At 36.6% G+C, this 27,961-nt stretch overlaps 1 protein-coding gene across 1 annotated transcript in view; it reads right to left on the bottom strand.

The window, feature by feature from the left end:
• Positions 1-23,634, bottom strand: part of LOC105060901 (glycoprotein 3-alpha-L-fucosyltransferase A) — a 36,059-nt gene extending 12,425 nt beyond the window's left edge. The window contains exons 1-3 of the mRNA XM_010944763.4: positions 23,137-23,634; positions 16,606-16,766; positions 10,881-11,122 (exon numbers count right to left, since the gene is read on the bottom strand). Coding sequence (XP_010943065.1) covers positions 10,881-11,122; positions 16,606-16,766; positions 23,137-23,472 — 739 coding nt within the window. The 5' untranslated portion in view covers positions 23,473-23,634. The remainder of the gene's footprint in view (positions 1-10,880; positions 11,123-16,605; positions 16,767-23,136) is intronic.
• Positions 23,635-27,961: the final 4,327 nt, after the last annotated feature.

The following is a 27,961-nucleotide window of genomic DNA, read 5'->3' as shown; positions in this document are numbered from 1 at the left end:
ATCACTTCAGCAGTCTACCAACTAGCAATAAATTCTTATAATGGTATCTTCAAATCAGAATCACTCTTTGGCTGACCAACAAATCTCCTTCAAAGAAAGAATAAAGTTGTGAATTTTGATTCTGCAGCAAAGCATGCATTAAATGCAAATGACAATTTGATATGGCTTCTCACTCTTAATTCTACCACCGCACTCAGAAAAACTTCTGTACTTGTAGACTCCTAGAATTCCTAAAATAAAAATCCTACTCGAACTTCTCATCAAAAATACCTAGAATAAAATAATATAAAAGAAACAACTTTCCAAACAACACTAGGTTGTGTGACCCAAATGATGTCAAGTTGTAGGAAGACAACCTCTTTGCTTTCCCGATTTGGGTTCATATTTAAGGAAGGAAACTTCCAACCCAAGAAAGCACCATGCTGTTGTTGATGTTTTCTTTTCTTTTATTGGTTGAAATTTTATTCATACGAGGATTCGCACAAAATGGTTAGTCCATTTTATGAGCTCCGAGTGAACAGTAACCAAGGTTTTCCATACCAATCAGTACTAATGCATACCGATCAGATAGTATCATACTGATACTGAACTGTACCTGATATAGGGGGTGTGTGCCGCATATCCACACTCGGTACGCCAAACTGGCCCCTGTAGTGGACATACCGACACCATAATAGGATGGTCCTGATACAAGGTCTGGTACTAGACAGCAAACCTTGACAGTAACCAATGGAACAAGTACTCAGCTGCTCCAGTCTTGTTCAGGATGCAACTTATAATCTCATTCTTCACATTGTCCAAAAAATGACATCTCAAAATTCAACAGAGTACAAGAGCACAATTCATAAGTACATTACCACAATTGTTTTACAACCCAACCCAACAATAACTTAATTCAAATATTAGTCTAAATCTAAAGGGGAAATAGCACAAACTAGGCAACAAAGTACAAGAGCTAGAAACTAATTATTTCTAGAGTCCAATTAAGCAAGATTTACACCAAATTCTAGATGCACAACCATTAATAAAAGCTCTAAATTAAGGCTCTCCCTAGTTTACACCTCAAGCAAGGCTCTCCAAGATCCAAACACACCTTCGGACTCGATGGTCAAGCTCTACGAGGCATTAAATTGCATATAGGAAGCCTCATATGTTATTTTATGACTTTTATCACTAGTAAGTACATTAAGTTTGAAATACATTCCATCAATAGTGCAAAAGAAGAGAAATTTGTCTTTATTTCTACAAACACTAAGCACTGTAACACATTTTAAGAGTACCATGCTTACCAAATGTTGGTCCCAGTTTGAGCATTATGTAAAAGAATTTGTATTAACATTGCATGACCAAATGCAAAGATGTTCTTAAAACAACCTTATGAACTTGAAATGGCCATTATCAGTTTTTAGTTATGCCTTTGGGATGGGTTAACACCCCCAACATCATTCATGGATTTAATGAGCTGAGTCTTCAAATCATTCTTAGACAAGTTGGTTGTTGTGTCTATCAACAACATATTTATTTACTTACAAAATAAGAATCATGAACAATATTGAGAACTGTTTGACAGATGTTGCGAGAGAATAAGTTTTATGCCAAGTTGACTAAATACTGACTTTGGCTAAAGGAAGAAAGATTTCTAGGCATCAGGCATTGTTTGGGGTTGCAATATAGTTATTTTAGACCTTAAGAAGCCCTCATTAGGGACTGCCAAGATGAGGGGTCACCTTAAGAAGTTGGTGAAACTAGTTTGTCTAAGATGTAACAGACAAATTTTGGTGCCGTTTATTGATCATAGTTTTAAATGACTTTTTTTCTAGGATTTAAATTGAGAACTATTTGAACATTTTTAGAGGTTATTAGCCTCTGAGAATACAAGAGTAGGAGATTTAGGTAGACATGCATGAGATACCATTCTTTCCTTTTCCTTGAATATGCTTTACCTTGCAATATGACCATTAATTTGAATCATGTCTTTATATGCCTAAATCAGAATTTACATATGGAAAATTGTGGATTTATAAATATTTATTGCTAATTTGTTTGTGATTGGTTTTGAGCATATCTTTAGGGTCATGTGTCTTGTTTATGAACTTGGAGTGTGGCAATTAAAGTCAATGCTCATGTTGCACAAATAATTAAATTTTAGAACTGTTTCATATAGCTTAAAATTATTGTGATTTCTATATGATTTACTGACACTAGTATGCATTCTAAGTGTTTTGAGGTTAGGAATATACATGAGTATTGTCCTATCTAGCAGGGTTGTGTTGTTGGCCTTCAATAACAATGTTCTGTTTGGCCCAAACTATGGAGACTTTATGTGCATTATTTGGAGGGGAGTCTGTTTATATTTGTGCTTCAGATGGATAGATTGTCAAGCAATGGAAAGCTGCTTGGAAGAAGATTTAGTTTTGCATTTCAGTTTTATCAAATCTTCACGACATGAGAGTATTTCTTTAAACTTGTGTCTTTTTGTGAACATGGATACATAAATTTGCATTCCTCTTAGAGTTTGCGATAGAGATTTCTTATGCAACATGATTTTAGTGATTGTCTATAAATTGAAAACTTAGTTGCTCTGAACATTTTCCATTGAAATGGTATTTCAGAATTTGATAATTTTATATTTAAAAATATTCGTGAAATATATTTTAGAGTAATAAAGATTTGTGGCTAAGATTTTGCCATTTGATTATTGTTGGTCATGCTCTGGATCATTAGCATTTTTGACCCTCATTCGTGACCAGGTACCTCATTTATGTCTACTTATATTAAGAAGTCTAAAGGATTCTCGGATGAACCTAAAGCCATCCAAAAACCTCTTCTTCAAGGAGATAATGTTGCATCGCCCCCAGAAGGCCGGAGAGAATTTTGTCACCACCATTACTACTTGGGGCACACATCTCAATTTTTAAGAAGCATTTATCCTTTCTCATAAGTCCAGAGGCCCTTAACAAGGCATACAATGATTTGGTAGCTTCAGGCTAAGGAAAAAAATGGGTCATTTGGGCCAAGTTGAGACAGATATTAGAAAAAAATAGCCAACCCAAACTTGCTTGTTTGTTTATTAAACAGTTCAAACATTGAATCCTCAACCCAACCCACTTAATAAAAAGGTGACCAACCAAACCCGCATAACCTATCTAATAACTAAGTCATGAAGTCGGGTCTACAATGGCCTCTTAACCCAATTTGACATGAGTGATGGATGATAAATAGGTTGTAAACATATCATAAAGAGGTCATAAACAAGTTGACCTAACCGAGTTATTAAACAGGTTACACTGATCAAAACTGTAAGCCTGAACCCAGCCCATTTAATACATGGGTTTATTCAGGTTAATCAATTTATAAATCAAACCAATTCATGTCCGATGCAAACTTACTTATCACAGGTCAAGTTTGTGTTGGGTTGGCAGGTTAATTCATAAATTACCTCCCCTGACTGAGGCCCTATGTCACTTCTTGCTCAATAGAATACAACCTGTCAACAAGGTCAGGTTGCTCTCACCAACCCCCACCAAAAAAGAATGTAGAGATTGCCAACAACAAAAACAAGGGGCCAATCAACATTTCCTAAGAGGACAAGCAGGTCTAGCATTTCTGCTCCACCTAATGGTGAAACAACCATTTGCTACGTGTATGGAAAAATGGGTCAAACTACATCGAAATGCTAGCACAGATACCATCTTACAAAGAAGCTGGGATTACAACTAGTCCTCCCCAACAAGCACTGGCTACTCTCCCCATCCATTATGCAAATGATTCCTCTTGGTATACTAAAACCAGTGCCATTACTCACCACTAATAGTGCAGGCAACCTTTCAAATCTCAAACTTCACATTGATACTCAAACATTTTATTTTTAATGATCATCCTCTTAGTATAACTCGTACAGGTCATGTGCTCTTTCCACCCCTTCCAAACTATTACATTTATCTAATGTGGTTGTAGTTCTACTCGTCGCTTCTCAACTGATAATGATTGTTCTATTGAATTCACTCCATCTCATTGCTTGATCAGGGACCAAAAAGGGAAGCATCATTCTAAAAAACTAGTTTTTAAAAAGGTCTCTGTTCTCTTGGACATCCTCATGAAGTTCTCATTCCTTCTCCTGACAATATTGTTCATCTTTGGCATTAGATTTTAGTCCAGTCATCTTCAAAAGCTCGACAAGTCTTCCATAATAAATTCTCTTCCTTTCTGTACCAATAATGTAAGTAATTTTTGCTCTACTCATGAACAAGAAAAATGACCAAAATTGTCTTTCTTGTTTTACATAAACAGGCTGGCTCTCCACTTCATGCAATCCTTTCAAATGTAAGGAGGCCTCACCAATTCATTCTGCTTCTGGTTTCTGATTTTGTTATTTTGTTGACTCATTTAGTTATACATTTTATTAAATTCCAAGAGGTGGTAGATAATTATTTTTGTTGTGGAATTAATGTTCTTCCAAGTGATGATGGGCAGAATACATATCAAGTGCCTGTGTGACTCACTGAGAAGTGACTCAGCCCATCAAGGTCATGCTGCAATATGGCATAGAAGAAGGTTAACACAGCTAAATTAGCAATATTGGGCTCGCTTTAACTCCACATAGTCAAGCCCAGTACAACTAGCTGGTTGGAGCTTTTTCAACTTGTGTGCATCTCATCAATAAGCTGCCAACCCTTGTTCTATGAAATAACCATCTTTTCATGTTCTTTAGGGACATCAACCTACAAGTACTCATTATGTCTTTTCAGTGTCAATAAGATTTCACCTAAGTCTGTGTCAAGCGTATTTCAGGATATGGTTCCTCTCAAGAGGGATATAATGCATGCATTTAGATGATGGGTATGTATTAACATCAAGACATGTTACATTTCATGATTCCCTTGTCCTTATAATGTTAAATTTAATACCTTACTCCCACGACCCACCATTCTTCTCTTTCACCTTCTTCTCCTTTCTATCATTCCACCATCACCAACCATCGCAGTCATTCCCATTACTCAATGTAAACCCACAAATGCACCTGAACCTTCTTTACGTGATGCTAATCTGATTCCATCTGAACCACCTATAATTCCCACTACCTCCAATTCATTGGTGGCTTCTGAAAAGTGCCGACAACCTATCAGGATGATTACAAGATGGGACTCGCTAATTGAAAGCTTGGTTTGTCAGGAAACATCCACATCCAACTCATTGTTATATGGCTTTACAAACCTTAATACCAGCGGAGCACATGTAAAGATGTAACATGGCAAGTGACCATGATTTGTAAGTTTAACACTTTGTCAAAAAATGGCACAAGGACTCCCATCCATGCACTCTTAGAAGGCAACATAGTCGGTCATAGATGGGAGCATTAAATAAAAGAGAATTAGATGGCAGCAATAAAGAAATAAAAGCACATGCTTAGTATCCAAAGGCTATCATTAGCAAGCTAGGTTGGGCTCTAGACCATCAAGCAAATGGACACTAGAAATGCATTTCGCCTGCCACTTAAATGAGGAAGTTTATATGGCTCAAACACCTGCTTTTATCAATCTTAATCATCAACCATATGTGCAAGCTTCACAAGAATATTATGGCCTTAAGCAAACCCGCATGCACGTTTGATGGCTTTAGCAATCATCTGTTTCAACTTGGATTTCAATGAAGTTATGCTGATTCTTCCATGTTTATTTGAAAAACTAACACTACCTGGTTTTACTGATCTTACTCATCCATCATATATGTGTGTGCTTCACAAGAATATTTATGGGCAAGCCCACATGCATGGTTCGATAGATTTAGCAATCATTTGTATCAACTTGGAATTCAATGAAGTTATGCTGATTCTTCAATGTTTATTTGAAGAACTAACTCAACTCAACTATCCCAAACTAGTTAGGGTTTAGCTACATGAATCCTTTGCCTCCATGTTGCTTAATTCAGGGCCATACCGTCTGAAAGATATTGAAATATTAAGTCCTTTCTTACAAACTCATCCCATATGATTTTCAGTCTGCCTCTGCCCCTCTTCATTCATTCTGCACATGTCAAGTCTCTCCTTCATACTAGTGCATCCACAGGCCTACGTTGTACAAGTCCAAAACATCTAAGTTCTCGTTCTCTCAATTTGTCCTCAACTAATGCTACTTTTACCTGTTTACGAATAAATTTATTTCTTACACTATCTTTCCTTGTATTAGCAGACATCTATATCAACACCCTCATTTCAGCCATACTCATCTTGTGCATGTATTATTTTCTAACTTCCCAACATTCTATATCACAAAGCAAAACTAGTTGTCCAACTGTACTAAAAATTTGCCTTCAACTTGATAGTATAACGCGAACACATAATATTCTTAGTTGCACTTTTCAATTTTACCAACTTGCTTTCCCCTCTTCCTCATAAATAATCGATTTTAAATACCAAAAAGCATCACTATAAATAACTTCATGACCCTCAATTTTCATTTCACCTTTATCTCTATTTCTATAATAGTATTAAAATTGCATTCCATTAATTTCATCTTGATACTCAAGGTCCCAAAACCGATACCGGGACTCATGCCAGCAAGCTAGCGGGGCGAGTTGGTACAGATCCATATTGGATCGGACCAGCACGAACCGCACAGAAGCAAAGAAAGGAATCGGAGAGGAAAAGAGAGAGAGTGGAGGGGAGAGAAGGGAGGGAGGGAGAGGGTGGTTGGAGGAGACGCCGGCGGTGGCCACAGGCGGTCTGCGGGTATAATCAGAGGGCCTCCAAGGCCTCTACTTCCTCCATCAAATTACAGCTGAGAGAGAGAGAGAGATAAAGAGAGGGGAAGAAAAGAAAAGGAGGGAGGGGAAGCCAGTGAAGAGGCTACCAGAGAGCCTTTGGCTGGCCGCCATGGTTGCCGAACGGCAAAATCGTGGCTTGCGGCTCCACAGGTATGAAACAGGAGCAATCACCCCTGTTTCATCAATTTTTTTAAAAAAATTCCGACCACAGTGAAGCCGGCACACCCATTGCCGGCTTCACTGTTTCTCCGATTTTTAAAACAATTCTGAAACAGTGAAGTCGGTAAACTTATTGTCGGCTTAACTATTCATCATTGTTTAAAAAAAAAAAAGCAATGAACAGGGACGGTTGTCCCCCTTCCACGGCCACGGCTCCGTGCACGTCTTTTCCACCATCCGAAGGCCACAGCAGCCACCCAGTGCCCTCCAACGATCTCTCCACCGGCTGCGCCACCCTCTGGTACCCTCAATCTCCTTTTCTCTCTCTATCTCTCTCGATTAAATGCTTTATCGAACGATACAAAGCTACAGAGGCCTCCACAGCCCTCCGACAACCTCGACGGACCACTGACGCCTCGACGAGCCACCACCGGCCCTCCGACAGTGTTGTCCCCTCTTTTACTCCCCTCATCTCTCTCTATTCCTCTTTTTCCCTCTTCCTTATCCGATGTTCTGATTCAAAAGACTGAACCATCCTGGTTTGCAGTCAGTACGGCTCGAAATATCCCGAAACGTTCAATTCGGGATGGTTCGGCGAACCACGGCCCTACTTAACCTAAAACATAGATTCTAACATAGACCTTAGTTTCATCTACTAAGATTATGTCATCCACAAAAAGCATGTACCAAAGAATATCATCCTGAATATTTTTAATAAGCTCATTTATAACTAGCACAAAAAAAGTAAGAACTTAGACTTAGAGCATACCCTTAGTGTAAACCTATTATGATTGAGATTTTACTATATTGGCACCAATAGTTCATGTCCCTTATTACAGTAGCAGCTCTAATGCAAAAATCCTTTTCTAACACCCACAATAAGAATTTTCTAGAGAATCTATCATATTTTTTCTCTAAGACAATAAAAACCATATGAAAATATTATATCGTTTCTCTACACTTGTCCATTAACCTTCAAAGTTAAAGGAAACTTCCATAGTCGACCTTCCTAGCATAAAACCAAATTACTTCTCTAATACTTTTGTACCGCACCTTAATCCGTGTCCCCTCGCAAAGTCCACCCCTAGTCCATGTGTTCATATTTTTAGCTCTTCTCTTCCATTTTCTAATGCACATCTAAAACCAACAATCTATATTAGGTGACTAAACTCTCACCTAGTATAACTTTACAATCTTTATCCAATATTCAATTAGCATTTCTAATAAAGAAGAAATCTATACTATTTTTCTGATATATGCTCATTAAAACTTGCATTAACCTATGACCCTACTAAAAAAAGCTACCAATAAAGTACTATCTTGCATTCCTTGGCCTTGCAAAAGTGTCCAAGATCTATCCAATGCATAATTAATGTGGGACTAAACACAACACACGCCCACACAGATCCTCACATACTCTCCCACTTAAGTCTGGTGTCCTTGTCAAGCTAAACATCTAAATCTAGTCAAATCTAATACAAAATCCACAATTGGCCTGAGATAGCCACAAAAGGCCCATGCTGCAATGTCTCCTAGTCATGCATGCCCATTTGTAATAACTTAGGATCTCATCTAAAAAGGTTCGTCAGAAAGTACTATTTCAGTTGCCTAGCCTTATATAAGTACCTAAGATCTACCAAGTCCGTAACAGATGTGAAACTAAACACATACCGATAGGATCCTCACGAAACTCCTTAACAGAGGTATCCAGCCTTGCCCACAAACCTATCATTATCAAGCTACCATGACCGTCCTTTATTTGAAGAACTAAGGCCTCTAATATTATTCTCCTAATGGATGTGCATGACATCATTATTATTGGGAGTAATAGTAAGCATATCAAATAGTTAATCAGTGCTTTGATGGCTCGCTTTGACATGAAAAATTTAGGTAATCATCATTATTTTTCTAAGCACGCAAGTTTTCCAACTTAAAGTCATTTCTTGATTAAATGAAATATTCTATGGATCTCTCATCTTGCTTCAGAATGGACAGATCTAAACTGATAAGCATGTGAGTTACTTCTAATTGTAAACCCTCTCCATATGAAGGCGATCCACTGCCCAACGTTCATGAATATTGAACTCCTGTCCATATGCTAGTATGCCATTAATTAGCTTTGTCAATTTATGCCCTTCCTTGTTTAACTAATTATAAAACTGTTAAGCACATCAAAGATATCCAAAGAATACTATATAGACAATGGTCAAAACACTCATTGATCCAAGTCACTTCATTTTATTTCCTATTACCATGCTAATTGGGCTAGAGATCCATGTGAATGTTGATCTATATCAGGTTCTACAATTTTTTTTGGATGTAGCTTTACATCTTGCTTTGCTAAAAAGCAATCTACAATTTCCAAATCTAGCACCAACACAGAATATCTATCTTTATCATCTATAGCTTCAGGCATTGAATGGCTTTATATATCGTACATGAACTTAGCATTAAACTTCAAACTGGTCTTATTCTCCATTGTGACAATGCAAGGACTACATACCACTTCCTAATGATCCATGTTGACCTTCCAACTACAGCCATTCACCTTGAGCGAGGGTAATGAAGATGAGCATCGATATTTTAGAAAACACAATACTTTTCAAACTCTTGACTTGTAACAATAAGATGTTTTTGTAACTTGGAAGCTTCCATGTATTCTATTATAGAGTATTATCTTTGACTACCTGGAGTTTCATGAATAAGAGTAAAGACCTCCAATTCCAATTTTCCAAATCTTTTTACATATAACACATTGCAAAGATATTAAAAATGGTGAGCCCACATGACAAAAAGCTTCAGGATAGCTTCATGTGTCTCGAATATGGGATTTTGCATTGCACCCAGTAACACACTACATTGTATGTGGATTTAAATGACCCAATATTAATGCCATAAGCTGTCCCTTTACACTTATAGCTTTACACAGCATTCGCAACAATGAACTAAAGTTGGTCATTTATTCGTGTTCTTACCAAAGCTCAACAAATAAGCAAGTGTAAATACAAAAGTCATATTGTTCAACTTATTTACATATGTTTAATTGATTATCACAATTTCTCTTATATGACAGAAAATATATGATGCACATTGAGGTGATGCCTCACTTAAGAATCTAAACACCTCACCGTATGCCTCTGACTCTAAAATACCGGGTTAAAAATCACTCTAAGCTCATGGCGAGCTCTAATTCATAAACTTGAATGCACAACATAAACACAAAGAAGCCACATAAACAACATTGTGGATAAATAAGACCAGAAATGTCAACCTCAAAAAGAACATTGAAGATTGACTCCAATGTAGCAATTCTGGCTCCAACAACAAGGAGAATCGCAATAAAGATGTATTATCACAGAGATAAAGAAGGTTGAGATAAAATCTTATATAGAAAATTTGTTGTCTAGTTGAGGCACTGAAACATGAACTGCAAAGCTTCTCGAAAATAACTATGGCTGTAGTTGGAGATAAAACATAAATATTTTTATGAAATTAGAAAACCTTTGATAAGGTGAATCCAGAAAAGAGTCATTTTTACAGAAAAAATGTTAGACATATACAAAATATACATGCATATACACATCCATATAGAAGGTCAAATTCAAACTTTGAAAATTTGGCAAACATTAGTTTCCGTTTCTATTACTGTTCAACTATCAATATGCCTTCACTGAATCAATTCATTAAGATTTAAGTCAGTAGTTTAAAGGTCATATATTAACAACGACCCCACACTAATCTCCACAACCAATAGCTAAAGGTATAGAAAAACATATTCATGATTCATCTTGTCCAATTTTTAGAAGCAATTGCATCAAAAATTGCATATAGAACTTTTAACAATCTAGCCTGTATGCTATGCTGAAAAGAGAAATCAACCATCATCTGCTATTATTGTATTGAATATGAATTTTTATGTAGAGCACTGCAAGAATCAGAACAAAGCATTTCAAGTGTACCTCTACCATTACGGTTTCGATGACAGCTCCCATATGAATCTATTTTGATATTGAACTTTTCAAGCATTTCAAGGGCCTGCAAACGGAAATTGCGTGCCCCACAATTAGAAATAAAAGCAGCTGCAAGGGCTTCTTCAGTCTTTTGTTGGATAGGTGCCATAATGTCATATTCAGCCCATGAGAAATAGCCAACTGGTACGTCAGAGGACAGGCTAGTTGTCATTACAATTCTGTATCCTCTCCTATCAGCCAAAGCAGAATGATCAATATCCAATTTAAATATTGAAAGAACCATCATATATCAGCAGAATCTGTATTAAAAGTTGAAGAATTGAAACAGCATTCTTTCCCAGAAAAAGCCTGAAATGAAGGTACAATTTTTCTTAGTAGTAAGAGTCTGTTTAATTTAACAGACACCAAAACAAATATGCAGAGATGCAATAGAAGCATTCTAAAGTGATGTTTTCATGAATCAGCTAGAATAATGTACATTGATTGTGGATTTCTAAGCAAAAGTGTACTGTATCCAAGATTGGTTATTGGAAATGAGGCAAATTGTTGATAAATGCAAATAATTCATTTAGTTTATCAAAAGAAGTAGAGCAATTTTACAAAAGGTTCTTTGTTTATCCACTCTCCTGATTGTTTCTAATTGATTGTGATGTCACCAGTGTCCCGGGGTCACACTGTTATACAAAGTGATCAGCTTCTGAGTAGTATTTGATTGGTTATGTAGTTCTCAACCATCTGAAAGTTTTGCAGCTACAAGGTTGGGTATCTCACTTACTATGGTTGCGATGATATAAAATTTCTAAGGCCATTATAGTCGTTGAGTCAGCAAATTCATGCTTCACATAGGCATATCAGTGGACTCTAAATTATGCAACTCCAGAATCCACATAGCTGACACACATTATCAAGGTGGTGTTGGTTCTCATGCACATATACTGTAGTCTTTTTATTTATGCTCATCTCAATTCAAAAGAATATTCATCATTTAGAGATAAACCTATCAAGGTAGTATTGATTCTCATGTGCATATGCTTTATTTCTTTCATCCAACAACTTTTCTTTCACTAAAATATTCATCACTTCAGGGCTAAATCACACGATTAGACATAGTATATGATAAAGCACTTTAAGCAAAAGCTACAAGACAAGAATCTTTTCAACAGTTAGGTTTAGTCTCCTAGCAACTTGAGGACCCTAAGAATTTATTTGCCTCCATACCAAGGTAACTGGCTGGTTCAAAGTATACCAAACCGGACTGATCGATTTCCAGCATGGTACATCCCCTTCAAAAAGGCTTCTCTCTCTCTCTCTCTCTCATTTGAAGCTCTCATCCCATTGAAGCTGTCATCCCCCTTCGAAGCCCTCATCCCTATCAACGAATCTGGTCCCCCCCCCCCCACCTCTCTCACCACCTCACTCACTCTCTTGCCTCTCTCCCTCTCTTTTGAGGTCCCTATCCAAAGCTCTCAAAGCTCCCCGTCGACGGGGCCTTGCCCTCTCCCACCGTCTCCTTCTCCACCCACCCCCCCATCCTTCCTTTCCTCTCCCCCCTCCTCCCTCGCCCTTCCTCCTTAAAGCTCCCCATAGATAGGGCCTCTCTCTCTCCCTCTCTCTCACACCCTCCCTCTCCTTCCTCGGCACCATCTCCCTCTCCCCATTTTGGCACGCTCCAACATGGTACAATACAGACCCATACCATAATAAACCTATTGCTAGCCAGTATGAGCCATGGTACTGGTCTAGCAAACCTTTCTCCATACAATAGGATAAGGCCTAAAATAGCCTTTGACATTCTTGATCGAGTGAATAGAGCCCTCCGTATCTACATCAGTTCCCCTCAACTTTGAAGAGCTCAACTTTTTCTCATTAGGAAGGAACCCGACAAGCCAACTCTTCTTGACCCAACTCATTGTAAAACAAAGCTCAGCAATCTGCTTCAGCTTCTTATGGTATAGGTCCCTGATGGTTACATATATATCATGTAGCCACCATGCTGTAATGAGTATGTTGGTATGGCCATCATCCTTCACTTTACAATCAACGGGCCAGGAGGTTCAACATGGATGTGACGCACTGTTAGAAAGCGGAGTAGTTTCGTACGTATAGTTTTAAAATTTTTCAACATAAAACAGATTATGCACAGTAAAAATAAATTAAATTAAAATATTTTTAATTTAAAAATGCATAATAGATCAGATCTGAAAACCATGCACTGGATCTTCGTACGAACACATCACCAAAATCTGAAATCTGAAACAAGAAACAAAAATGAATAGAAGATCTAATCTCCATACCTGATTTCTTTTCTCGGATCCTACGGATATTGAGGATTTCTGTTGGAGCCGCACAAGCGCTCAGCCTCTGCTGGTATCCACACGGAGATGCCTCATCAAAGCACCAAGGCCACTAGTGTGCTAGCACCTTGCAGGCCTTGCTCCTCGGCTTTGGATCAGAGCCCTTTTTCTTATATTAGTTGAAGCAGCCCTGTAGTAGGTTTCTGAGGATTGAACCTAACCACCAAGAAAAATCAAGAACCCTTCTTGATTTTCTTTTACATCTCTAAAGCCTCTCTTAAATATGATCTAAAGGGAGAACCAGGGGCGTGGAGAACAAGGAGGGGCGTTAGGAGGGAAAAGTGTGGAAGAGAAAAGATGGCACCAAGAATTAGTTACCTTAACTAACTAGCGCATGCCAAAGCACCTCTTCTATAATTTGTCGCACAAAAATAAGTGTCCCATGCCCTAACTAACTCCCTGTAACCTGATAAGAATAAAATTCAAATCAAGGAGTCCTAACTAACCAAGGGGAGGTTGACGCCTTCTCTTATTATCTCACGCACGCCAAAATAAAGAGGGTGGTAACCCTTGTGCCCTCTCTCCCTTTGGTCGGCCAATCAAGAGAGAGAAGCCCAATAACCTTGGGCTTAGGTGGTCAAGATCAATTCGGTCCAATTTGGATTCAATTCGAATCCAATTCGAGACCAGTTTGAATCAAATTCGAAAGGCCGTCAAACCTAATCTAATCAGGATTGAAATCCAAGTATAACTTGGATTATTAAACCCAATTAGCCTTAAATTAATTCAAATCCGATTAAATTAAATCTGATTTAAATTAATTAGGACTTGATCTATAATTTAATCAGATCCAATTAAATTGCAACACTTGCAATTAAGTCCCTCTACTAATAATTAACAGTTGCTATATCTATAATACTTACAAATTAGCAGTTTCCAGATTCAAACCATCAATCCAATTAATAATTCGAATATGATCCAAGCCGTTGATCAGATTATACTTCTTTTGTGTGTGACCCCTTAGATTCTATTCTGTCTGATAGTGAGACATACCGTTATCTCCATTACAATATCATCAAAACTCTTTTCGATGGACTGGAATGATTCTAACTCAACCTAACAAGGATCCTTGATCTGAAAACGATCTTAGTGAGTTCTCACGATCCACCAGTGACGTCTAACAGCATGTAGTGGCAATCCAGCAGAATAGAAGAATAAATCTCTAGATGCAGTTACCGTGGGATACAATTCCTCTATCGTGAGTCTCAATTAGACGAAGGTCATAAAAAACTCGTCAAATCCCATCATCAGTCATATGCTAGTTTAGCTCAACTCGAATTCATTTGTAAATCTCGTGAAAACTCTTTTTCAGTATTCACACTTACTCTGATTAGAGATTTTCTGAACTCAGTCTCGCGAATCGCATAGGACTACTCCTTTTCTACCAAAATCGATAGATTCCATCTAGATGCATCCTACTCAAACAGCGAATCTGAACCTATAATAACCAACATACACAGTAAGGATCCGAATGGCAAGGGACCAAAAAAACGTGCAGTCAAACTAAATAGCCTCGCTGCGAATAGCCAACACACTGCAGGTTAAAAGATCAGTCACACCACTGCAGCATCAAGAAAACCACTGACGAGTGAGTAGACATCCAAATGATTTTTCGTATTCGTTACGCTCAATGCAAGTTATTTTCTAACAACCACCTGCACTCTCATCCCAATGTCCCCACACTGCAGACTCAAGATTCATCTGCCCAAGAAGGAGGTGATCCGTGCACTGATCTTAAATAGATTGATCAGTGTCCTCCGTGACGATCCTACGATTAGGAGCATTTAGAAATTAACCACTAATAATGTACGTCTCAAATTTTCAACATCTTAAAAATATATAAAATCATCTTTGTTAATTTCTAAGACAATTCATGGATACATAAACATGAATAATAATAAAAATTATCCGTCAAATATAAAAACATGCCCTAGAAAAAGATGTGCGTCAGTCAAGATTGTCTTCTAGGACATACATCTAACATACACCTTCACTAATTGGATATATTCTATGTTCTATCAACCAAGCCTTGGATAGAAAATGTAATGAAGCATTGTTCTCTGATCATTGCATAAGTTCCGGCATGCCTCGATAGTCAAACCAAGATTTTAGACCAGATCTCCAGACATAACATTGTTTCAACTCCTAAAGTCAATCATATCGCAATAGCTGTAACAGAGCACTCTAGCCTGAAAGATGTTTGTTCTCTGCCAACCTTCTCTATCATCTTCATCTTCATGATGGGAAGCAAAAAGTCGACAAAGTGCAATACATGATTCACTTCAGTTTAGTAATTTCCTAAAAGATGAATGATTAGCCTTGGGAAGCTCTAGTAACATATGCAACATTCAATTCATATAGACAAGGAATATCACTATGTCAATCAAAACCTTTTTTTAACTCAAAGAATGATGAAAAATGACTAAGATTCCACATCAATTGTTCAAACATACTTGAAATGATAAATGATTTTAGAGTGACACTAAAAAGCTAAATGATCAATAAATATATCATTCATAATCAATTTTGGTCAGATTTAGCTAAATTAGCCAAAAGGCCCAAAACCATTGAAACAGACAAAAATTGATCAGCTTTAGGCTGGCACACAAATATGAAGATCCATTGTTATTGATCATGTCATTACCAATCCATTTCAGCCAGACAGGATCAATTTAAGCTGAAACTCAAAACCAAGGTGTACGGTACCAAGGTATGGGCTCCTGACAGTCACTGACCAATACAATATGCATCACAGCATGCCCTTATGTGGATATAAGATAATGGTTAGCACAACCAGTAACCTATATTAATGCAGACCAGCATTAGTGTACATACTGGCCTGGACAGATTGTACCAAACAGGTACTTGACTTCATGCCTAAAACCTTTTCTCTGAAAATAAAAATAATAATAATAATAATAATAAAATACAGCACTATACCAACTACTACATGAATGCTTGCTAATAGCAGATTTTGGAGCTACCTACTAAACAATGTAGAAGCACCCCGATCAATCTGAGTGATATACTTTTGGTGGCACTAATTTCACCAACAATTAATTTTACCCATTGGAATCTCTCTCCCGGCCGCGTGTGTGTAAGTGTGTTTGTGTGTTACCTGATTCTTGCTTAGTTTCTTCAACTATACCAGAAAATGCTGAGCCTTCAAAAAATTAACTGAAGTGATTGCCTATCTTGATTCAAAAATATGGATAATTTTTGTTTGTGAAAATTAATGTATATTGCAGATCAATATATGCCACAAAGCTGACCTCTGAGTTGCATTTGATTCTGTCACATTAAACAAAAGAAACACTATAGACAAACACTATTTAACAAATCATATTGTGCTTACCCACCCTCGTGCCACATTAATATTATTTTCTGAATAGTAGTGTGATGATTCCATTGATCGGAGAACACTAGCTATTGCAGGATCTTGATGTAACCCGAAGGCAGCATCAGGTTTCCGGTCAGCTGCAAACCCAAACTTACATCCCACAGAACATGAACTCCAATCCTGAAACAGGGCATCAATAATATATACTATCAAATTATAAGAATGGAAGAAGACCATATAAGCACAGCAAAGGGGCATTGCTAAAATTTGATGATGTATATTAAAATGCCAAGTTTCTTTCAAAAACAGGAATAAAACTCAAGAATACAACATCTTGATATGAGATTGGACCACTTGAGTTTTAGCTAACTGTGCATGCCAATTTCAATCTATTACAGTTAATGAGGGGGAATGGATAGGTGGCAGTGGAACCAGCAAGGAAATTTTAGTATAACAACCATAATCCCTGTTTCAATTTAGTCTTGTGTATTAGGTATTGTTACCAATATAATAATTAAAGAACACTGCCTCTTCTAACAAAAAGGTTCTTGTGTTTGTGTTTTGGGATCAATATTCTACTATTGGGATCATTCCAATATGAAGGCTAAGATGTGAGCATTATTTGCTGGGAGTTATCCTGTCTCCTTGCATGGGCATCTTAGGAGAAGGACCAGTATCAGAGTTTTCTATCATATTAGAATTTGGTTTCATCTTCCACTTTAAGTAAGATTAGCAGGGTTTTATTTGAGGACACAATTAGGATTCATTATTTAAGTCTTAGTTTAAGCAGTTATAGAATGAGTTTGTTAGTTAACTAGAGCATGAGTTGAAGACTTGAAGTAGCATGAAAGGTTTTATCTCCAACTCTATACATAAGACAATTACTTTATTATCATGTATGTGGCTGGATGGGCACAACAGAGTTAGGGGCGAGGTTTAATTTGTCAAAGTTTGATTTATGGATCAACAAATAGAGAATATTTGGGCTGCCTATGTAGTGGTTGTCAAGCAATAATTAAAAGTTTGAATATGAGAAAGAAAAGGATTATCAGTTGGCGTATGGCTACATATTATGGTTGTGTAGCATCTTTGGAGAGTAGTCCTCATTTCTTGGAGTTAGAGAACAGTGTCCGTTAGGTCAAGAGAGAGCCTGAGCTTTAGGTATTAATTGTAAGTAGCGGTCAGTTTGGGGAGAGTGGTTTATGTTTAGTACTCAAAAGTTTAGTAAACATACATTTCATTCTCTCTCTTCCTCTCTCCCGCATTTCCACAATAAGTCAGAAACATAACTCAACAAGGATCCCAAAGCCTAGATATGATGCAGAGAGTAATCTACAACAAGTTCAGTGTGTGACAGGAAACATCATGGTGGTTTTAGGCACAAATTTTAGAGCGATGTCAGAAGAAAAGGCAATTTTATTGAAGAACATGTCTGCATACTAGGGTTTCTCGGTTTTGTGAAAGCTTAACTACTTCAACTATAAATTTTGGAAATCACGTATTATGGAGTCATGAGGGCATGAATTGTAGGACATGACTTGTCATGGAACCACTAGTTATAGTGAAACATCAAGACAGAGCTTTGAGGGGATAGGCCAGTGGCAAAGTTGCCAAATCATAGAATGACTAGGTTTGATTGCCTATCAGAGAAAGGAAGTTTGTTTCCCTTTTCTTTTTCAGGTGGGGGGAGGCTATTCTAATTAGTGTTCTTTATTTTTCTTAGTTTGAGTAATTATGGAATATGTTAGCTAAGGAGCACATCAATCAAAGGTTGTTAATGTGAGGTCTAGGTGTGAACCAGTCAGGGCCGGTCCTAACATTTTTTAGATCCGGGGCCAAATGAAAAAATGGGGCCTTCTCTATTAAAAATTAACATATTTTAAATATTAATTATCCTTGAAAAATTAATCTACGTGCATTTTGTAATGCAAAATTTTTTATAATTTTTTTGTAATCAATATTTGACAATAATTCTTCCTCAATAGATAGCATAGCTAAACCATTTAATCTTTCTTGTAACATCGTTGATCATAAATAGGATTTTAATAATTTTAATTTTGAGAAACTTCTTTCAACAGAGGCAACAGTGACATATATGGTCAATAATATTCTATATGCAATTGATGCATTTGAATAACAATTCATTTTATTAATATAATTAAGTATATCCATAGCAGTATTTTTTTCTTTTGACATAATTGCTTTTAGAACTTTTAATTCTGAAAATAAATCAATTCCATCAAGACCATAATGATTATCATTTGTTAAAATATTTTGAAGATTAAGACAAGATTTTTTCAAACTTTCTTCACCGAATGAAATTAATGTTTTGAAATCAAACAAAAATCTAAAATTATTTTCATATAATTGAAATTGTTCAAACCTATGTTTCAATGAAAAGATAGCTTGATCTACTAAATATAAAAAATAATTAACTATAAATGATTCTTCTGGTGATTGTTCAATATCTACTTTAACATTTTCATCAAATTATCTTTTTCTTTTTACTTAACGTTTTATACGAAATATAGGATCAATTCCCATCTCATTTGCAATTTTCTTATCTAAAATCATGGCAGAAGTAAAGCCAGTTTCTCTATATCTTTCAAAAAACGAAACTAGTCTTTTTAACTGATCAATGGCAACATCTATACGCATATCCTTAAATTATAAATTTTTGCTAACTAAATTAACAGTAAATAGTATATACCCAATAATCATTCCTAATAAAAATTCAAAATTTTCAAGCTTGTGTGTTGCTAAAGATCCAATTTCACTCTTTGTTTTTGGATCCTTACAAATTTCAACTAATTGATATAAAGCTTTTCTTATTTGTAGAGTTTGAAATCTTATTGCTTTGACGCTCTTAACGCGACTTTCCCAACGTGCTTGTGACAATGACTTTAATGTTAAATTAAGTACATTATCAAGTAAAATTTTTCATCTCTTTGTAGAACCATCAAATGCATTATATATACGTTGTATCACACCAAAAAAAATTTTATCTTTACTACAAGATGAAGCCATATCACAAAGTGTTAAGTTAAGACTATGACAAGCACATGATGTATAAAATACTCTAGGATTTATTTCTAATAATCTTTTTTGTACTCCCTGATGTTTTTCTTTCATATTAGATCCACTGTCGTATCCTTATCCTCTTATATCATCAATGTTTAAATCAAGAGTTTCTATAATAAATTGTAATTCATTAAAAAGGCCTAAACCTGATGTATTATCCACTTTTAACAATTCTAAAAAGTATTCTTCTATTGTTATTGGCCTTTTTGAAATATTCACACATCGTATGATCAAAAATATTTGTTCTTGGTGACTTGCATCTGGAGTACAATCAAGTATAATGAAATAATATTTAGTTTTTTTAATTATTTTAATTATTAAATTTTTTATATTAGATGCTATGCAATTACTAAATCATCTTGAATTTTATGACTAAGGTAATGATATTGAATTTCATTATTTTGAATATGTCTAAGGTGTTCTTGCATAATTGGATCAAAAACAGCGATCATTTCAATTAATCGTAAAAAATTATCATTACTATTTTGATAAATCCTTTCATTTGTTCTATGAAAAGCTAGAGAACTTTGAGCAAGAAATTTAACAGCAGTTACTATTCTTAATAGTATTTTTTTCAATGTTCCTTCTCTTTATTAATTTGCTCTTGAATATGTTTATCAATTGTTTGATTTTTTTTAAATCTATTCTGCAAATCAATCCAAGTGGTCATATTATGAATGTGATCATTACTAGTTTCATGAGCTTGAAGTCTTTCACTAAGGTATTTCCAATCTCTAAAGCTATCACTTGCTAATTGACTTCTACTATTATTATCATTTGATTTAAATAGCTTACAACAAAAACAAAATAATTTGTCTAACTCTTTTGAATACACTAACCAGTTTCGATCATGTTGCTCTCCATTTGATAAGGTTCGATCGTAATGTGTTAAAAAAAATGCCTATTATATTGATCAAGAGGAAACTTTATATTAATATCTCTTTTAGGACCGTTTTCAATTAATAAATCTCTAGAATTTGTATCAAGACTATCCCATATCCTAAGATCATAAATGTCAAAAGTATTTGATTCACTTGATTTTTCATTCATTAAATTTTTATCACCATTAATGAGATCATCCATATTATTAGTATTATCATTAGTATTATTATCATTATTAATAATATTATTATCATTATCTAATTCACAAATAATATTTGTATTTTCTTTGACAAATTCACTAGCAATATTATTTGAATTCTCAGCTACATCGTTTTTTTTACTTATAATAAATTTATCAAGACCTCCTTTTAATGATTGAGTCAATTGTTCTTTTTTTTTTTCTTAAGTTTTTCATGATCCGAAGGATATTTTCTAGGTATCATTTTTATAGATAAAATAATAAATATTAACTAAAATTAGTAATCAATAAATTTGAAGTTTAAAACAATAGAACCTGATTTAAAGCCTTTTGATAGAACAATAGAACTTGCTTGAAGGCTTTTTTGATGGAACAAAATTTGAGCAAAAGCTACTGTAATTGTAATAAGAATTTAAACCTAAAAACTAAAACATGATAATTAATTAATTACTTTAAGAATAAGATATAGTAAAAAAGAAATAGGAAAGTGAAGTGAAACCACAAGCTATCCAAAAAAATAAGATAGATATAAAGACCATAATTACATTTATTTAAAAAAATAAATCCTAGGTGTACAAAATTAAATGTATTCCATCATATGCCAGGATGCTGACCCATTGATTGAGACTCTCACATAGACGGGCCAAATTTCATATGCCTAAACCAATCAGATCATAATCAACAAATCCATGTAATTATATTGTGTGGACTATCTTTTTTTTTATTGTGTGGACTGTGGATCATATTTTTTTTTCTTTCTTCTTTTTCCACGATAAAACAGAGGACTCGTCCTCTCTTTTTTCTAACGGAACAGTGTGGACCATCTTTTCTCCTTTTGTTTATTGTGTGGACTGTGGACCATCTTTTCTTTTCTCTTTTTTTTTCCTTCTTCTTCCACGGTAAAACAGAGGATCTTCTCTTTTTTTTTTAACAGAACAGAGGACTCATCCCATCGTTCCTAGGCAAGGCCGCAAGGGAGATCCTCCTCCCTAGCCAACACCGACGGTCCCCGACGACCGGATGACGACGACAACCACAGGCTTCGGTGACCGGCGGCAGCCCCACGGTGCCAGAAAGATAAAAAAAAATGAAAAAATAGGAGAACTTATTCAACTAAGATTTCAAAATTTTTTCTGACAATAAATCAGCAAAAATCAAGCTTAAAATCCATAGCAGATTGAAGGAGGAGGATTGAAGAGATTTACTTGACTTTTTGACAGATTTTGATCTGATTTTTGATGCCCAAAGCAAAGAAGAACCATCGGTGAACAGTAGAACAGGAAGAAATCAAGGGAGGCGTTGCGAGGTGATGAGAGGCGATGAGAAATCAAAGAAGAAATCGAGGTGATGAGAGCTGAAAAGTTGTTGCTGGGAGCCGTTGGGGAGTCGAGACTCGGTCACTCAGGAGAACGACGTTTGGTTTATCCAGAAAAAAAAAATTTGGGGGTCTGGGGCGGTTGCCCAGTTCAACCCGCCCCAGGGCCGGCTCTGGAACTAGTTCATGTAAAATGTTTTATTTCCTATTCCTTGTAGGAGCCAATTATTCCTATAGCATCTACTCTGAATGAATACTAAATGCAAATAGGATTGGAATAGAGTTTGGCTTGTGAAATTTCAAATTACACCAGGAATTTCTTTTTGAAATATGAAGGAATTACTGAATAATCAGGCAGCCTATGTAGCAGCTGTGAGATAGTGGTTAGGAGTTTAAATACATGAGGACAAAGGATTATAAGTTGATACATGGAAAAAGGATTACGAGTTGATGCACAGCTATATACCATGGTCACATAGCGCTTTTGGAGAGTGCCCTTCAAACTTGGAGTTAGAACATGGAATCCTTTGGTTAAGAGAGAGACAGGGAGCGTGCCAGTTACTAGCTGGGAGTAGCAAGTGAGTTTGTAGAGAGATTGTGTTATGTCTCTTAGAAGAAAAGTTTAATAAAGTTCCTTTTTCTACTCTTTCTCACTCTTATATATGTAGTCTCTTCTTCTTCCCTGCTACTTCTTCTCTTAAAAGCAATTCACTCTTATATATGTACACGACATGAACCCAGATCAACTTGCAAAAGGTTATCTTTCATTTCCACCACAGTACTCTTCTATTTTCCGACCCAATCTTTTGTTTGGCCTCCCAGTACCCTGCAAATTTATCAGAAGTCACTAACGGCTCACAGAAGTTTCCCCTCTCAGTCCAACATTCTTACCAACTACACGCAAGTGTCAAGAAAACCTCATTCGCCCCATTCAAATGACACCAATCACACCCCAATCAACAATAACAATAAACATTAAAGAATGACCAGCTGCAAAGAAGCTCAAAAATAAAGATCAACTAACTGAAATATATGACAGAGAACATTTGGAAGGTTTGACAAGCAAAGCTAACCTGTTCGATGCCGGAGACGATGATCGGGTCTTTCCGGAAATCCCGAGCGTACGGTACGGCGTCCTCCTTCTCCAACCAATCCTGGCAGCGGCGGTAGTCATCATCGAGAAATTCGGTGGGAGAAGAGGAGGAGGTGGAGGTGTTGGTGGCAGTGGAGGCGATGGTGGTGGGGGTGGAAGGGAAATAGAAGGAGGTGGTCCACTGGTGGACCATGGCGGCGTTCTTGGCCATGTCAAGGCGACCCAAAAAGGCGATCTCGAGCACGACGACGAGGGCAACGAAGAGGGGAAGCAAGCTCGGCCATCTCTTTTTCTGGTTCGGAGAAGGGATGCCCATGGATCGATCGCCGCTTGTTCGGTCCGTAGCGGCTTCTCTCCTTCGCGCCCTTCTCCTCTACAAGAGCGGCGAGGCGGAGGGAGACAGTTGACGGACGGAGCTGTTTCCAAGGCAGGTGAGGTTGGTCGGTCTCCGGTCTTCGGTTACCTATAAAAATGGTAGCTGGCGTTTTCTTTAGATAATTGTCTATTTGAGTCCGCGCTTCACGTGCAAACCACATGAGAGCCCATGTGGAACTGTGGGTACCTGCTCCCCCCGGTTTTAAGTAACGATTAGACCTTGTAACGCCATCCTCCAATTTGAGAGGACTTCGGAAATGTACAGTTGCTGTTCGCTGCACCTCTGCACATGTCAGAGGAGCCAGAGGCTAAACATTTAAAGCTGAACAAAACGTATACATGGAGGTACACACAGCCGAGAATTCAGCCATTGTGAAAGAAAACATGCGGCATCCTGCGAATGTTACGAAATTAGGTGCCGTAGAAAATAAGTAAAAACATCCATAACTGCAAAAGTGGATGAAGCCACAATACGGTAACAAAGGTCCAAGCAAGGTATAATTTTACCTCCACGCTCATATTTTCAACTTCTATCTTTGATTCAAGATTATAATATAAATTTATATAGACAAAAGCTATTATGGCATCAGAAATCGAGAACTTTATGGTTGAAAGAAGGAGATGCTAATACAAAATATTTTTATAGACCAATAATTTTACGAAGAAGGAGTAACAGAATTTAATCTTTGATTGATTAAACTGGTGCCCATTAAAAGAAGAGTGCCCTACAAGTCAATCACATATATGATACGATGGAAATTTTTTTTATAAACTTCCAACTCATATAATGATATTTTTTATTTGATAATGAAATGAGACATTTGATTTATCATTTTAGCTGTATCTGACTATATTTAAGATTATAATAAACCTCAAAGATTAGGACAATGATTTTAGGAAACATGAATGGATCATGTCTGTGAGATCTAAAATTTTAAAATCCTAATATTAAATATTCTTGATCGAGGGAGCATTGAGTCGGAGATCAATATTCCAAAAAGATTGGTACATCCTATATATGCTCAACCACTTATGTGAAAACACTAATACAAAAATGTAGATGCTCATTAGAGAATGCGTTCACTGAATTGACTCACTGATAGAGAATATCTTATGGAAGCTTTACTTGCATGTCAAAAGATGGTTCTCTAAGTAAAAATTATGCAAGTGATTCTTAGATCTTAGATTACCATGAAAACTTATGCACATGAACTCATATTGTGGTTCATACCCAGACATGGTATTAAGACATGTATGAGATGTTCTGGATATGGTGGAGTACGTACAAAGATTGTATCGATCAACATGGAATCAATCACTCTTAGTAAGAAGAGATCGCTGTTGGGAATAGTGTCCCAAAGCCAATCGTCAGCCTGTTGACGGTTGTGCTCATGTTTGTATTAGTATATGAATTATAAATTAATAAAAGTTATTTTGATATTTTTTATCACAATTGTTTCATCTTCTAATGAACTCCTGTGTTGTGGTGAAGTCCTTAGGACTATTTAGACTCGACAAAGGAAGATTTGTCGTTTAGTCCTTAAACCTGTTCGCGACCAAATGATACGTTGTTATCAAGGACAATAACGTTTATCAAGCATAGATCGTTGTGTGCCATATAAGTTGGTTGTCCTCTTAACCAAGGAATGTGGAGACACTGGTATGGCATACAGGAAAGATGTAAGGGTACATCTGCACTGAATGTGACCGACTCCAGAGCTATTTCTGCTGTCAAGATTTGCTCCGATGGGATATGGGTATAAATATCTCTCCGACCTGAGACCGTCACGGTGACTTACAAGCAACTCACTGCACTTAGGCACTGGACTACCTGAATTTCTAATTCAGTGACGGAAGGATGCTGGGTGTAGTCAAGTACTTGACTTGTCGGTGCGTGTGTCAAGATGGGATTGACCACTCCAGTTCAGGAGTTGTGTGCAGTCGTATTTCAATTTAGTAAAATCTTGACCAGGATAGTCCTAGTGAGGAGTCACAGGACTGTTTGAATTGAGCACGATTCGGATGATCTGATCAGGGTTGACAGTTTAACCCTGAGTCATCCTAAACACAGGGGTCAAAAGGGATGAATTATACAGTAACCATATTCACGTAGGTTCTGAATGTTGTGATTGTGACTATTCGACCTATCCGGATGTCGGATACCATTGCTAGATGGTCACTTCGATTAGTACAGAAATTGGTTCCTATGCTACCGGCTTAGGTTCGAACCTGCGGGGTCACACACATTAGAGGTTCCTATCTGATCTGATGGCTGATGAAGAGTCCTAATACTCGTAGACTATAAGTCCTACGTGTCTGAGACTCTGTGATCGAGAATCAGGATTCTCTGATCACGAGTCCCACACATTTTGGATATCGGGGTCAAGAGTCCCACTGGTTTGGGACTCTTCGATCAAGATTTCATATCGATGGACTTTGATGCCCGATTGCCCATCGGATTTAGACTCAATATTTATGAGAGGTTTAATTAGTGATTTGATCGCTAATTAACTCAATTTGATTGAGTAATTATTTTTGGATCAAGTTCAAATGAATTAGATTCAGTTGGGTTTGACCCGATTAGGTTAAGTGTTGATCTAATCGTCGAAGTGGTTTGGTCCCTGATTTGATCAGGAGTTGGGCTTAGTCAATTCCTGATTTGATTAGAATTTTATTGAGCCTAATTAAGCCTAATTAAGTTGGGTTTAATTTAGTCTAATTGTGCTTAACCTATTTTGATTATGTTGGCTCAATTAGGTTCAAACCACCTTGACTTTTCTCCCTGCGCCACCTCACTTCTTCAGCGCCCATTTGAATTCACGAGAAGCAACTTCTCGTGAATTTTCTCCCATGCAGAAAGCATCTCATGCCCACACTTGTGTGCCAAATTTTGGATAAACTTGATTTGTTAGCCATTCAAATTCAAAGAGTGTTTGAATTTAAATGGATAACTTATCCCTTGCGCCTTCTTGCCTTATCCATCTTGTGTGCCACTTATCATACACGAGAAAGAGTTTCTCATAAAATTTCTCTATGCATAAGAGAAGTCACGCCTCCTCTCTTCTCACGCATAGAGTGGATAGGAATGAGTTGGTTGGCATTTGAATTCAAATTCGATTTTAATTCAAATGAGCAACCACTTATCTTTATCCTCTCACGCAGTAAAAATGCTGCAAAGACGCGGTCTTGCATCGTTTTAAAAAGGAGATAAGAGAGGGCATGCACACAGATGATCAGAGAAAAAAGGGTGGCGTGAGAGAGGTTTCTGGCGTGAGAAAAGAAAAGAAAAGAAGAGAAAAAGAGAGAGAAGTGGGCGCACTCTTTTTTTGTGTATCCTAGGGTTTTGGCTTAGGGTTCGGGAAGTGAGAACGTGAGCTACGAGTGTCGTGAGCCCACCAAACTTCAGGGAGAGCATCATCAACCTCTCTACCATCTTTGCTGACGATTTGGAGCATCCAAAAAGTTAGCAGACATCGATCGAAGGAGTTCGATCAACATCGACCATCAAAAAGGTGCAGTCACAAACTAGCATTCGTGAGGAGCTGATCAGATCGGGAGCATCGTGTGGACGATCCGCAGAGATCAGACATACTGTGTGGCTACATTATGATGATCAGACTCTTCTGACGGTGATCAGATTGCGGCGATCAACTACCCATACAAAGGTAATGTGTTCTGAACACATAACAGTAAATTATTTACTGTAGAAATTTGAATTTCAAATTTAAATGTATGCATGCTATATATCATATTTAGATCTTAGTGTAGGATAAACACATATTAATTAATTAGATTAATTAATAATTTTCACTGTAAAATAGTAATTTTGAAAAAGTTTTAAAATTATCATTTTATCCCTGTACTCAAATTTCACTTCAAATGGTATCAGAGCAGGTTCTAAAATATGATTTATATATTTGCATGCGTAGATTAAGTTATAATCTAAAAGTTTAAATTTAAAATTTGAAATTTGATTAAAATTTTAAATTTAAAATTTAAAATTCAAAATTCAAAATTTAAAATTCAAAAATTTGAAATTTGAAATTTGAAATTTGAAATTCAAAATTTGAAATTTAAATTTTGAAATTGATATATTTAGATATACTTGATCCAAGTAGCAAGTAATCTAATTGGATTGGTTGCCATGGTCGTCCGGTCATAGGAGAAAAGTAGGATTTAAAGATCCTCTCCTCCCATTCGATGGGGTTCTCCTATGGCAGTAGGGGTGTCGCTGCAATTATATCCCATGCAGATGAAGCAGCGAAAGGACTTAATTGTAAAGGTTCAATTATAAAATTTATCATAAATGTGTTAGATTAGATCTAAAGAAATATTCATGATTTATTTTGATTGAGTTATTTTCTGTTATGTAATTAGCAATAGGATTGTTATTTATGAAATGTACTGATCTATTTGTGAAATGAGTCAAC

Source organism: Elaeis guineensis, chromosome 13 (genome assembly GCF_000442705.2).
Source record: "Elaeis guineensis isolate ETL-2024a chromosome 13, EG11, whole genome shotgun sequence".
NCBI classification, from domain to species: domain Eukaryota; kingdom Viridiplantae; phylum Streptophyta; class Magnoliopsida; order Arecales; family Arecaceae; genus Elaeis; species Elaeis guineensis.
The sequence above is the reverse complement of the archived record's forward strand: the minus strand, read 5'-3'. Positions and strand labels throughout refer to the sequence as shown.